Genomic DNA, 14,774 nt, shown 5'->3' with positions numbered 1-14,774 from the left:
TACGTGACCACATGTTTCATGTACACCAACTTATCTGTGTTCATCGTGACGCTCACACGTCTCCAGAAATTGGAACAAGACACCTTGCTCAGCTTTTTGAGGTGCTTGGTAAATATTCACGTTGAAGGTATTCGTAAGACGCTGAGTAACTCAAGTACCTATGTAATCAAGTATTTCTACTTCTACATGTACTATCTATTGTAAACACCTTGAATGAGCTCCTTTGTATGCAGACAAGGACTGTCTACTTTTTGTGTCAAGGACGCGCTTGCGATTTTGTCTTCATGGTAGCCAGGCGACGCTTCAAAAGAAGGATCATGTAACATGTATGAACACCTTGGCATTCTTCTAAAATTCTATGTACACTCTAATAGTAATTCGCTAGCTATTGTAGCTCATTGGGTATCGTTGTTGGGTCATTCGTGACTCCGTGCGCCAGAAAGGGATTCGTATATCCCCATATGCTGTGCTCGCCTCACACTCTGTCTCCTCACAGCCTGTTTCCTACTCTCTACCCCCCAGTTCTAAGCGCCATAATTCCGGAAGTTCTCACAAGGCAGGTAGTTGTTCTCGATAAACACCGTGTCTAGCCTGATTCCATGCGCGCATTCCCATTCCTTTTCGGTGTCAAAGGGAAAGATCTTAGCTTTCACGGTACCCTTGACTGTCTCGATCGTGTTGGGACTCGTCGTCAGACTAGTATTGAAAAGACGAATCATGTTGTCGCACGTCTTGCCGTCTGCGAATGTCACTTGGTTCGTGACATTCATGAAGAAGCCAATTGGGTAGACTTCCTCAGTAGTCAAGGAGAACCGCGTCTCGACGAATGCAGCGCTAGAGTTGGAACTCTTTGCGCTGAACGAGGTTGTTCCTGGCTCCTTGGCATTGGGTACAGCACTGTACGCGTCACAGGCGGGCTCGAAAGAAGAGGGGTAGGTCTTGGTTCCGTAATCTGCCGCACCTTTGAGAGCGATTGCGTTCTCGGCGGACATGAGAAGTGATGGTGCCCACTTGAATGATGTCGTATTGTCGCCTAGCAGATCCAGGAAGGGGAATTCAATGCCACTACGCTAGTCATCGTTAGCATGTTTGCGATCTAAGTTTAGGGGCATCTCGTACCGAAAAATCGGGTATCTGGTACCCGAAAGCTTGTACTTCATGATCATGTACTGCCTGAAGTACAGCTGGATACATTCCTTCAGGAAATGAAGGAAGGAGATGTCGGTATGCATGTTCCAAGATACGGTATTGCGACGGAATGAGCTGACGTGCAAGCTCCAGGGATATCGGTAGTACCGAAACTGTGCCGTTCAACGTTCCCGTCGCGTTCATCGGGTATATTGACGCAATAGGATTTGGCTGGTCAACCGACTGACAGACAGGCTGAACAATCTCTTGCAGCGCTTGTGGAGTAGCGGTCGTAGTGCTGGCATAGCGCATAGCGAGCAATGCAAAGAAACTGAGGAAGAAGTATTGCCATTTCGATTGTTGAGCCGCCATCTTTGGTCGTTGTATCGAGAGGAATGCGAGTACCGGATGGCACAAGAGTGCGAGGTCCAAACATGTGCTTATCATGATTCCAGAGTTTCCGCAACGGACCGATATCGTAGCTACGGTAGTACTACGCGGGAGATGATCATGTGAAAGAATAGATTGTGCAAAAGCGCCATTGGCGTAGGAGAGGTATTTTTCAGCTACATAAGAGAGCCATACCAACCGGCAACGCATGAATCCGCGCCACTAAGAGTGCCGCAAGAAGATTCTTACTGGAACACAGATACCCGCAGGTCGCGGGAAGACAGACGCCGGATGAATCAGTACCTGACCGCACATCATCCTCGCGTCGCGCTGTCCTTTGGGCAGTCTTTCCACGACAAAACGTGCTTAGTGCCATGGAAGCATCAGTTTCCGAGACGCAGATCCATCATGTGGAGGTAAGCTACCGAAGGCTAGGGTGCGCCCTGGCGCGTGCAGTTGCTGTGAGCGTAAGCACGGTCCGACTGAAGTTGCTTAATCTCAGCGCCGCGCTGTGTGGGAGCGTGTAATGTTGCCTTTTGAATGTTGGACGGTGCAGAGCGTGTGTCAAGGAGACATCTCCGGAGTTTCATCGGCTTCGAGATGAACTTGGGCCCGACCGCACGTGCACGCTAAGCGACTTAAGGCTGATATCGGCGGATGCCGACTGCCGAATCCTTGCTCCCGTCGTTCTCTCCACCCCATGTAGATTCCTGCCTCACCACGAAAATGCACTTTCTGGATGCAGTGATTCCGTCACATGGTCATTGCCTCGCGAGGATTGAAACCGGAGACGAGGAGTTATTAAGATTCGCATTACTAAAAGGTTACACAGCGCCATTGCCTCCATACTGAGTGGGTATACAGAGAATCTCATACGCTGCCCTGTCGACTTTGCAAATACTGCTCTACTGTCTCGTCATTCATGTTATCGATCTCGGCCGTCATGGACCTGTTCGGTGGGTGCGATGAGCTACTCCTCCTGCTTGAAGCCTCTGAATCGGACGATGACGACGAGTTACCGAAGCCCAGCGCTGCGTACACTGCAACCACGGAATTTGCAAGATTCGAAGCAGCGGTCGTTGCTTGGCTGATGTAGCTCTGGTCTTCTTGTGATTTGCCGTCATCCTCGACCGCTCTTTCCGCTGTCACACCATTTGTGCTTCCAGGTTGCTTTGGAGGGGCATGGTCTCGCTCCACTGTCGATGGTTGAGGCTGTGAAGCTCGTCGTTCAGCTTCCTCAGCAGCACAAACTTTTGTCAATTCGTCATGGCCTGTACTCTTCTGTTTCGGTTGATCGTCTGTAGCCACGGCCGCTGGTGCACTTTCTCTCCTCTTCTCCTTCTCCAGCGTATCATCCAGTTCCTTGCCAAACAGCAACTTGAAAAAGACCACGAGAAGCACATCCGATGTCCTCCGATTCTTAAACACATATCTCAAATGATGCGTTTTTTCATCCACATACTTGGCCACGCTGATGGAGAAGCCCGGCAATCTTAATGAGAAATTCGCAAAATCAAGATGCGGATTAAAGAAGTCGGCATGGTACATGCGGCCCTTTTCGAACGTGAAAGCTGAGAGGGCTTGTTCGTCAAGATAATGCTTCCGCCTCTTTTTCCACTTCGAAGGCATAGACGAAGCTTTGCGAACTTCCTTGCCGCTTCCTGATGCACCTTCTTCTATTACGTTGTCTGCTTCTTGGCTGAGATTTGCGAGTTGATCCTTTGCTGGCACTTCGCTGGTCCGGTCCCCAATCCTGAAAGCGAAGAAACTCGAAAGCGCGGGCCCGTACAAATATGGCTCGTCGGAGTATGCATCTGAATAAAGCCCAGGATCAAGCATACTTGTAGCGATCTTCATCGCGTACCTGAAGCCCGGCGGAAGTTGGTGTTTGATAGAGTGACCGTAATCGAAGCCCATTACCAGATCAGAGCCAGACATGTCTTGTTTGGGCACAAAGGAGTAGGCAATGGAGTACCTGTCAGAAGTATGTTGTGGGTGGTCGAAGTAAGACGAGGAAGCTGGGGAACTACGGGGTAGGCCATGGTAATCTTTGATCCGGACGCGAACCCATGCGTCTACAAGTTCGCTTTCAACATGTGTTGGGTCTGCGCCGTTGACCGACACTTGCTCGTGCTCCGATGTGTTGTAGGACGGTCCGGCGGTTACTACTAACCATCAGCGTTTCGAACGATCACGTTTACTTGGCAATCACGCACCTTGTAAGAGATACTTGTCCCTTGCCTCAGGGTCTACACCGTTACCCGACATGATGGTGAACTAATGCAATAGCCGCAATTGGTCTATTGGCGAGGAAACCTGGTGGAGCTGACCTGCCAGATGGAGAGGCTGGGAAGCTTATGTATAGTCACAGACATTCTCGCACTGATTAGACAGCCACGCACCATCGTAGCTCCTACATAAATCAAGATCGATCCCGCGGCACACTGTTGGTGACGACCAAACCCAGCCACGAGTCCATGACGTTATGATCACGCGTCGTCCAATCAGAATTTGTGGCTACATCAGCCCCAGGTGGCTGGTCGGCCCTACTCCATCCCTTCTTTCTCTGTAAGCATTGTGAGCATCAAGTGGAACAATATATACGATAGAACAATATTGTCTTCAGTACTATTTAGGTATATACAAAATCAAGCCTGACCAAGGAGCAACTTGCTTTTCTCGGCCAGATTTTGTGCCAGTTGTGTCATTGGCACGTTCTGCATAACATCAAACACCGAAACTTCGACTGCCATTTCGCGTGCAACCCAGTTCCTCACCTCAACCGCGACCAAACTATCGACACCGTACGCGCTCAATGGCCTGCCGGCATCTATATCGGCCTCGGGTATCATCATCAAGCTCGCAAGCCGTTGCACGATGGCTGCCGTTATGAGCTGCACAGCCTCTTCATTCGCGGTGCCGCAACGCGTCAACTCCTCCCGTAGCGAAATAGCCTGTCCGGCATTGGCAGAGGAGCCAGCAGCGACGTTGCGTAGGGCAGCAAACCGCGCGTCGGCCATCCAGTACCACGCGTCATCGTGCTCATTGAAGGGCAGGCCGCACATGACTTGCCCAGGGTGCTGCGAGGGGCCTTCGATGGCGGTCGCTAGCAGACCATGCAGGTCCGAGGTATGCATGACCTTTAACCCCATCGCCTTGACATGATCAACATACTCGTCATGCTCAGCAACAAATCCTACCGACAGAAGATAGCCAATGTCGATAGTCATTGCGGGTAGGCCTTGGCCGCGTCGGAACGAAGCGAACTCGTCTTGGAAGTTGTTACCACATCCGTAGTTTCCCTGTCCGCGATGGCCCATAACACCAGCTAGCGAAGACAACATGACGAAGAAGTCCATGTCGCGCGGTAGCAGCTCATGTAGATTCCAGGTGCCGTGAACCTTAGGACCGACTGTTGTACGTATGTGGTCGGCGGTCATCTTGTCGAAAAGGCAGTCTTGCAGGACCATGGCACCAGTCGCACATCCCTTGATCGATGGCAAGCCCTTGGCCTTTAGGTCGTCCAAAACTGCTTGCAGAGCGGCTTTATCCCCAACGTCGCAGTCATAGGCCAGCGGCGTGACGTCGTACGTATTTCGCAGCTGCAAAGCGAAAGCCTGGTTGTCTGTACCGCTGGCAGCAGAGCGGGAGAGGAAGACCAAGGAGCGTGCGCCCTTCTCTGCCAGCCACCGCGCGATCTCACGCGTAATTCCACCTAACCCAGCAATCACGTACGTCGCGTCAGGGTGGATGCTTACACGAGGAACTCGAGGTACGGCACGAACGACGTCCGCATCGTCCGCACGGACGATCACCTTCCCCGTGTGCTTTCCTGCCTGCATATGGCGGAAGGCCTTCTCGACTTCAGCCATCGTGAAAACCTGAAGTGGCGCAATAGGCTTGATCGATCCATCATGGATCATTTTCGTGGTATCTTGCCATAGCGCTACGGCACGAGGGGTTGGATTGTTTTCGAAGTCAAGAAGATTGACGCCAATATATCTTTTGTTGTCCAGCAGAGGTTTCATATCGAGACCGGTGTTGGCGAACAGATCCGCTTTTCCAATTTCCAAAAACCGACCAAATTTTGCTAAGCAGTCGGTCCATGATAGCCGTAGGGCCTCACCAGCCAACGAGTTCAGTACCAGATCCACCCCTTGACCGCCAGTAGCACGCAGCACGCCCTTCACGAAGCTGGTGTCGCGACTGCTGAAGATGTGATCTTCAGAGATTCCGTACTGCTCAACGAGCAGTTGTTTCTTGGTGTCTGCGCCGACTGTAGCGAATATTTCAGCACCTTTAGCTTGCGCAATCATGATGGCAGCTTGTCCGACGCCACCAGCAGCAGCATGAATCAGAATCTTCTCGCCAGCGACGATGCCACCCGCGGTTACCAGGGCATAGTAAGCCGTGAGGAAGATGAGGGGCATCGAGGCGGCTTCCTCGAAGCTCATTCCCGATGGAACACACATGGCGCCCTTGGCTGGAAAGCGGACGTATGTGGCGAAAGTGTCACAAGATGCCGTCATCACTCTGTCGCCGACTTTGATATCCGTGACAGCGGATCCAACACGAGTGACGATACCTGAGGCATCAACACCTAGCTTGTTTTCGGCCAGATTACCGAGCGCAACGAGAACATCCTTGAAGTTGAGACCTACAGCCTTCACTTCAATCTCGATCCAATCCTCAGGCAGTGGCGTGTGGTACACCTCATCCTCTTCCCACTGGAAGGTGTCAAGCAGACCGGGTGTCTTGATAGTCAGCTTAAGGGGACGTCCGCAGCCTATGAATGGCACCATCTCAGGATCGCCCTTAGCTTCATACTTGCGTAATGATCCATCGACTTCCAGAGTTCGCTCGACGCGCGGTACGTAGACCATGTTTCCACGCGCGGCGAACTCGCCCTCTGTGCTATCACCGCGAATATGTGCAAGGGCAACCTTGAGTATAATCTGGGACGCTTCCTCAAAGTTGACAGTGGTGGGTGGATCCAAATCGAGACAGGCAAGGCGGACGCCAGCGTCTTCATTACGAATTGCTCTTCCGAGTCCAACCATAAGACTGTTCATAGGGCAAGGGGTGTCGAGAGCACCACCACCAGTAATCCACAGAGCGCCTTCGGATGAAAGAATGACTTCGCGTAACCTATCCCAATTATCATCGGTGAGGTTCGCGAGGATAGCATCCTCCCATTCTGCAAGGCAGATGCAATACTTGCTCTCCACCTGCGTCTTAGTGATATCATTCCATTGAGCGATACTGATATCATGACTAGCCGAGGCAAATGCCCTCTGTATGGTATTGGCGAGCTTGTTTGACGCTTCAGTACTAGTGGTGATGACAAGGCAAGAAGGCAGGCTAGGTGCGGCTGTCTCAGGCTTCGTTGAGACGAGCAGCGAGACAGGCTCTTTCGAGGTTTCCCGATCACCACGGATATCGACATCAACACCCGAGAATCCAGCCTTCTTCAATGCAACATTCCACTCGCCGGCATCCAAGAGTGGGCCTCCCGTCCTACCGTCCGCTTCTCCCAGCCACCAGCCGGGCAAAGGGCCCATGATAAACCCAGAGAAGATACGCTTGATGGTCACCTCGGACAACACAAGACGGCCACCCGGCTTTAGCAGCAGCTTGCAGTGTGCTAATGTTTCTTGAATGCTCTTCGTTGCATGAAGCACGTTAGCGCATACGATTAGGTCATAGGACTCAGGGTTGAAGCCTTGCTCTGTGGGCGTGTTCTCGATGTTGAGCGTACCAAATTGCATGATGGACGCATCCTGATTGAACCGGTCAGCTGCTTTGGCAAGGAAGCCAGGAGAAATGTCAGTGAAGTAGTATTGAGCTGCCTTAGAGGTTCCATCGGGATTGCGCAAGCGTTCCAAAACATGGTATGTGGTACCACCCGTTCCGGCGCCGATTTCTAGGATGCGCAACCCGGGTTGCTTATCAGCAATAAGACCGACATACTCGGCGACATTGGTGTTGAAACTGGTACCGAAGGCACCACGGTAGAAGGAGTAAAGAAGATCGCCCTCAGTCATGCATTGCAGAGCCTCGACTTCGCGTTTGAAGATGCGAGAAAGATTTTGCCCGATACGATCCACCATCTGTACAGTGATGTCGCCGCTCTCGGACTTCACGATGCGTTGCCGAGCTTTCTCCATCTCTTTCTCCACATCTGCGGATAGTGCAGGGAATTGCTTGACAGTGTCATGCATCCACTCTACGTATGACTTCCAGAAGCCATCCTGTGGCACATGTGCCTTCCCTTCCTCGGTCTGGAACCAGTCGAGGATACGGTAGATGTACACCAGGCACACAAACTCAAGTAGATCAAGTACAGAGTCGTCATCTTTACTCTTCAGTGTACGCCTGTAGATGATCTCTTTGATCTGTGATGGAGCCAAGAGATCAGCATCTACGTGCCAGTTCTGCGCAAAGCATGATGCCCGCATTTCCAGTTGCCTCGACGCATCTTCTGTTGCGCCAACAGATGCTAGCACAATGCCTTCCATGATGACGACAGGCTCGGTCATCGTTGCCTCTGACATGGTGATGTTCGAGTTCCAAGTGGTGTAACTCAGTTTCTTTGCGGAAGAGCAGCCGCATAGCTCTGCGCCAGCATTCCTTGGTATATTGGCTGAGACGAAAATACGATCAAAAGATCTGGGGACGACCGCTTCATTCAATGCTTGCTCTTCGCCGGAGATACTAGGAAAGATGAGATGAAGGACCGAGTCGAGAGTGGCCGGATGGACTACATGAGGGAACTCAAATCCCTTGGGCATGATAGCCTTAGTGTCAGGCACCTTGATGACACCATAACTGGCGTTGGGCCCAGCGTACAGCTCCGTCATATTTCGGAAGGTTGGTCCGTACTGCATACCGATTGTCTCGACTGTGTCGTATAGGAAGCTCCGCGCTGGCTTCTGGCAGATTCTTCTAGCCTCGGCAAGAGAAGACATGTAGCGTTCATTCCCCAGTGCCACCTCGCGCTCCATAGACGGGGAGAAGGTCTTGAAGGTGACGGAGACTAGACCACGGGCATGCGCACTCCAAGAGCTCATCTCTTCACTCCAAGAAAAGATAGTGAACTCGTAGAGTGTGGAGGACGGCGCTGCTCGTGTTCCAGTGCGACGATTGTGCAGCTGCGTCATGACCTCAATGCCTTTCTCAGTGTCAGGTACACGAAGCGCAGTATCGATGTTGACATCGCGCAATTCGAAACCATATATCTCGTCGGCACTCGTCTCCTGAGCCAGCTGGCGCGCCGCTTCGATTGCCATGGCGAGCATGCCAGCACCCGGATAGAGGATGTCGCCCTGGACCTTATGCTCGCGGATCCAGGGGTTCTCGTTGCACCGTAAGAAGTTGCGCCATGTGTGCTCTGGCGTTCCAAGCAGGCGATAGCCTACGAGATCTGTGCGCGGCGACTGACGAAGGCGGTGCTGACGGCTCAAGTGGGATTCGTCCCAATACGGCTTATGGTTCCAAGCATAGGGAGGGAGATCGATCAGCATGTTGATGCTATCAGAGGATACATCGTTGACTTTGCTCACATCAACCTTGTATCCATGCGCCCAAAGATGACCCATTGCCTCCAGCGTAGTAGCGGCGCCATCGAAACTTCGGCGGAGAAGAGTGGTGTACATCGTATCCGCAGCACAGTTCTCGCTGCTGAAGATGTCCAAGAGGTAGCTGCGCAAGGCTGAATGAGGACCGAGCTCAACAAACAGATTGGCGAAAGCTTTGCGCGATTTGCTCTCCTGTGGGTAACTCAAGAGGGAGCGGGTGGCTGCGACAAAGTTCACGGGAGAAACCAAGTTATCTACCCAGTACGAAGGCTTCATCTGTGTAGAATTAACCAGTGTACCTGTTACGGATGAGAACATAGGAATGGTCGACCTTGAGCCATGCGCGATACCCTCCAGAGCCTTTTCATATTTCTCGCGGGCTGCCTCCATGTGAAAAGAATGGTATGCAACATCCATAGGCAGTCGGGTGCATGCTACCTGCGCGTGTTTCAATACTGTCTGTAGCTCGTCAATGGCGGACGTGTCGCCAGTGACAGTGCAAGCCTTGGTGGAGTTGAAGCATCCTACGACTGCCTTGCCGCTCTTCAGGCATTCGAGGTGACTCTGTATGCTATCGGCACTGGCAGAAACGGCCAACATGCCGCCATCCTTGGAGACGGTCTTGCTAACCTGTCCTCTGAGCCAAGCGATCTTGATTGCTGCCTCTTGGTCGATGAAGCCGGCAGCGTAGGCAGCCGCAATCTCGCCGCTGGAATGACCAAGGACAGCAACAGGTCGCACTTCGAAGCCGCTCATGAGATCTACGAGCGCAACCTGGACGGCTGTACAGGCCGGCTGGCTGTAGTCAGTTTCGCGCAGCCTGCATTGAGCCTCGCTTCGATTCAGCTCCTCAGCAAGACTCCATGGGCAGCCGAACGACTTGAGCATAACCTCCGATCTCTGCATGCTCTCAGCGAAAGTCTTGTAGACAGAAAGGCCTCTTCCCATTGCGTGCCATTGTGTACCCTGGCCCGTGAAAACGAAGGCGATTCGTGGTATCGCAGAGGCAGAGGAACGGACCACGAGAGGGAGGCTTGAGATCTTTTCTCGAAGGCCGCTGACACTCGATGACACGGCATAAGATTTCCACGGCAGCACAGTTCTTTTGGCGCTCAGCGTGTATGTCAGGTCGTTGAGGAAAGAAGGTGCGGTAGAGGTCTTAGAAGCAAGATATTCTTGTAGGCGCTCAGCACTGCGCTTGACACCCTCTTGATCGTTGGAAGATAGTACGAGCAACTTCGGTGTGGGATGGACGTCGCGCAGCACCTCGCTCGATACGTCACTGATGTTGTCGCTGGATTCACCACTCGTCGCCTCGTCGGTGACTGTGCTTGCAGAGCTGCTGGGGCTGTCACTGAGATGACTGACGCGCACACTGCTCACACTGGGAAGGAGCGGTGCCGTTGTATGTCGACCCTTCAAGCCATGACGTGACAGGAAAGATGCTGCATCTTCGAGGATGGCATGTGCGTTCGCACCACCAAAACCGAAGCTATTGACGCTTGCGCGGCGAGGTCCGTTATGCGGCCACGGTGTTAACTTGGTGGCTATCTTGACATTCTCCGGCAAATCGATCTCAGGATTGAGCTTCTCAAACCTGGACGTTGTCAGTAAAGGGCGGATCAAGGGTTTCACCGATGTACCGACCAAAGATTCGGAGGTATCATGCCACGCTCAATGGTCAGGGCAGCCTTGATGATACCAGCTACACCAGCTGCGCCTTCAAGATGTCCAATATTCGTCTTGACAGATCCGACATAGAGATCCGACTTACGGCCCTCAACCGATCCAACTGTCTTCAGGATCGCTCGGGCCTCCAACGGGTCGCCAGCCTGTGTGCCCGTCCCATGTGCCTCGACATACCCCGTCTCTGCTGGATCTACGCCAGCCATCTTGTATGCACTTCGAATCAACTCTTGTTGCGCCTCACTGTTAGGCAGTGAGATACCAGGCGTGTGGCCATCTTCATTGGCGGCTGTGGCCAGCACGACCGCTCGAATGTTGTCACCATCGCGCAACGCTGCATCTAGAGGCTACGTATTGTCACCTGTCAACCGAATGTCGCATATTCAAAGATGGCGATTGCGCTGGGTACATACCTTCAGAATTGTGACACCAAAGCCCTCTCCACGAGCAAAACCATTCGCGTTCGCATCCCACATCTTGCTCTTGCCTTCTGGCGACAAGATCTTTGCAGCTCCCAACAAGATGGACATATCTGGTCCAAACATGAGATTGGCGCCTCCAACCACGCTCATCTCAGCTTCTCCTGTACGAATGCTTTGACATGCCAAGTGAAATGCAGTCAAACTAGATGAGCAAGCCGTATCGACCGTGAGGGAAGGGCCCCGAAGATTGTAGAACCATGATAATCTGTTGGAAGCTAGTGATGCTGACATGCCAGTTGCGTGGTATATGGAAGGACCTTCGTTATCGCGTGCTTGCAAGTTGGGAAAGTCCGCTGTGAAGGTGCCAATGTAGCAGGATGTCTGTGTGCCTGAAATATTTTCCAGGCTCAAGCCGGCATTTTCAAAACCCTCGTACGTAGCCTCCAAAAGGATGCGATGCGTTGGGTCCATGGCCTTTGCCTCCTTTGGTGTGATGCTGAAGAATGGAGCATCGAACACCTTGAAGTCTTGTTGCAAGAAGTGGGCATGCCTGTCGCGACAGGCGATTAGCATGGTGAGCAGACTACAGGAAGAGTTGTATCGAGCCTACCTTTGTTGAATACTGCCTAGTCGTTCTGCATCGGGGTGGTAGAAAGCGTCGACATTGTAACGATCCTTAGGGATCTCAGTTCGTGCATGACGGCCTTCCACGAGCATACGGTAGAAGGCCTCTGGGTCTCTAGCATCGCCAGGCCCCCGAAAAGCGATACCAATAATGGCGACTGGCTTGTTCATGGTGGTAGATCTGTGATGGAGGATATTAACGAGGAATGGCAGGCAGTTGGGAAAGTCAATTCCAGCGTTACCTGAACGAAAGGTCACACTCGAATGAGAGGCAATGGGGGTATTATGTGCTATTCAAATACCATTTGACGAAATCTGGCGTGGAAACTACAGGTACATATCGTCTTCGAAGGTAACGTCTGCTATCCATTCACTAATCGTACAGGCTTTGCGTCAAGACCGAACAACTGCCACATCGAGGAAAATTCCCCGTCTTTCGATTCGGCAGAAGCAATATGAAGTCGGTCAAACATTTTGAAAAAAGCATCCAATCCCACTTTGTCGTTCGAGCACGCTGCATGGCGATTCCCCGGATACACGCGTGCAAAGGGTACACGGAGTGGGTTCTCGAAACACCGATTCAGAACGATTACGGTTCCTTCCGCTTTCGACCCAGTCCGCGCTGTACGAGTGTAACTTGACTATAGGCAAAAGTCCTGACTCGTGGTGTTGACGGCTCGTCGCTCTCGGGGCAAGCCTTTCTTGGGCGTGAAAGCGACCAGGGTAAACGAGGTTTGTCATCGCCGTGGAGTTCACTGTCGTCCCCACTACTTAGACCGACACTGTCTGGACCCACTGAAGGCCCGTATACTCGGATAATTATGAGCGTCGGCTCTAGAAATTTCCCCACATCGTATCTCTCTGGGCATCATTGGAGGCCCGACATGAGTCGTAATACGCTATAGTGTCTGCTCGTCTCTGCGACCAAGAGCTCACCAGTTTTTGAAGTCAGGCTAGGATTTACAGGCCTTTCTCCAGGCTGACATATACTCAGGCGGCGTTTTGATACTCAGCAGGCATTTGTAGTCAGATTTGCTAACCTGCTAAAGCTTTCGACAGGCTTCATAGTACACGAATGAAACCATCGCAACGCGGAAAAAAACATGCGTGTTCGCAAGAAAAACTGCTTTGCCTCCAATGGCAGCTTGATAGATGGCGTTTTCGATAGGCTATGTCTACGTTCAAAAACTGCTGCAAGACCGGCAAAAGATACCTCACGAGTCAACAAGTGGCTGGTACCACCGAAACACATTATCCGGATCGTACTTCAGCTTGAGCTTCCGCAGTTTCTCTAGCCTCCACGGCTCGTAGCCATATAGCGCCTCTGGCGGGTCCTTCATAGTCGACGTACCGTTGCCATAGCTCACGTATTGCTGCAAACGGCCATACCCAGACGTTTCAATGAAGCGTCTCTTCCAGTAGTTGAGATGATCCTCAAAGACCTTTCGATCCTCCATTCGCTTTGGTGTAGCATTCAGCATTCTGCGGCTCTCATGTTAGGATCTGTTCTCGAGAGGGGTTAATGGGGGTCGACTCACAGAAAATGGTTTGACCCTCCACGCCACGGAAACGCCGTCGCATCATCGGAGATCTCGCGAACACGCTGATCAGGTAGACACTCAAACATGGCGCTGAACCAGCCACGGTCTTCCCACTCCTCACTCATGGATTTGACACTCTCGAAGAACTCACGTGTCGTCTTCAGGTCAAACGTTTCGACGCAAGCGGCCCCCATCATCTTGTAGGGACCACGAAGCCAGATTTCGGGCTTGCAGAAGAGCTTGTTCATCTCTTTGTACGTTGTGAAAGGTAGTTCTGGCCACGGTATCGATTTTCGCCCGCTATTCAAGACTGGCTTCAGAGATTCGAAACGCTGCACATAGGGATCCGCATCTGCAGCTGAACCGGACCACACCAAGTTGACAAGAATGATGTGCTGAATCTTATAAGCGACGTCAACATGCTCTTTATGAAAAGACGTACCTTGCGACCACTACTCTGGCGCAGCCATAAGACGAAGATTGCCAGTTCGACAGGCATACTCTCATAGACGCTGTTCAGCGTCCTGAATACCTCATCACACTGATATAGAGCGTACTCCAAATCCCAAGTATGGTGTATACCCCCATGTGCTTGCGGATATACCTGGAAGGTAGCTTCAAGTGCTATGCCGAAATTATGACCTGCTCCCCGCAGGCCCCAGAAAAGATCCGGATGGGAATTGTTGGATGCAACCACTATACTCCCGTCGGCGAGCACGAGCTTGCAAGAAATCATGTTATCGTTCAGGAAGCCGTACTTTCCTTGCAAACGTCCTAGGCCCGCTCCAAATGCTACACCAATAACCCCTGTAGTCGGGCATGATCCTACATCTTTGTCTCGTTAATAACACCACTCCAGCAAAGCGGCACATGATACATACTAACTTCCATACCCAAGTCATGCACAAAGCGCACGAACTCATCAGTTATCGCTCCACCACCAATAGTGACATGGCGTTTCTCGGCATCCCATCGCATCTGGTTGAGCGGACGCATATTGATACATATGCCATTCTGGAAGCGTCCCATTGTGGTCGTGACTGAATGATGGCCGCCACGAGGTATGAATGGAATACCCTTTTCCCTCGCGTACTTGACGACCTCGATCACATCATCTTCACAGACTGGATCGACAATAGCGAGGTACGTTGGACGCTCATACTGAGTAAAGCGCAAATTGGCTTTTTCGAACTCTGTTTTGTCCTCATCAAATGGTAGATGGATACGCGCCTTGTCAGATAGCTTTCGCTCAAGCTCAGTGCGAATTTTGACTGCCAGCGAGATGAGGTCATCGCCGCTTTGCTGACAATCCATGTTCTGGACTTGCACCGGCAATATGAATGCCAACCAGATATATTGATGGTGATGCAGAGAATGTGTAAATAAAAGGAGAAACTAGACCAAAC

The 14,774-nt window shown here is 51.8% G+C and overlaps 3 protein-coding genes across 3 annotated transcripts; all 3 read right to left on the bottom strand.

Moving 5' to 3' along the window:
- Window positions 1–524: 524 nt before the first annotated feature.
- GT037_006497 (uncharacterized protein) lies at window positions 525–1,500 on the bottom strand (the record flags this gene model as incomplete). Its single annotated transcript, XM_038931544.1, has 2 exons — window positions 525–1,070; window positions 1,120–1,500. The coding sequence occupies 2 exons, from the start codon at window positions 1,498–1,500 to the stop codon at window positions 525–527; spliced, it is 927 nt and encodes a 308-aa protein (XP_038786041.1).
- Window positions 1,501–1,949: 449 nt separating this feature from the next.
- On the bottom strand, window positions 1,950–12,067 carry GT037_006496 (polyketide synthase; the record flags this gene model as incomplete). The annotated part of the gene is made up of 7 exons (XM_038931543.1): window positions 1,950–2,027; window positions 2,395–3,683; window positions 3,735–3,795; window positions 4,296–10,692; window positions 10,743–11,128; window positions 11,195–11,753; window positions 11,814–12,067. Coding segments are annotated over 7 exons (9,024 nt in total), but the record flags the coding sequence as incomplete, so codon positions are not given.
- A 974-nt stretch (window positions 12,068–13,041) lies between these two features.
- GT037_006495 (fad fmn-dependent oxygenase oxidase) lies at window positions 13,042–14,682 on the bottom strand (the record flags this gene model as incomplete). Its single annotated transcript, XM_038931542.1, has 4 exons — window positions 13,042–13,309; window positions 13,366–13,763; window positions 13,811–14,199; window positions 14,250–14,682. 4 exons carry the CDS (start codon window positions 14,680–14,682, stop codon window positions 13,042–13,044), a joined length of 1,488 nt encoding a protein of 495 aa, XP_038786039.1.
- Window positions 14,683–14,774: the final 92 nt, after the last annotated feature.

The sequence above is a fragment of the Alternaria burnsii genome (genome assembly GCF_013036055.1).
Source record: "Alternaria burnsii strain CBS107.38 chromosome Unknown 752, whole genome shotgun sequence".
Lineage (NCBI taxonomy): Eukaryota > Fungi > Ascomycota > Dothideomycetes > Pleosporales > Pleosporaceae > Alternaria > Alternaria burnsii.
Note: the sequence above shows the minus strand (reverse complement) of the source record. Positions and strands in the feature narration are given on the sequence as shown.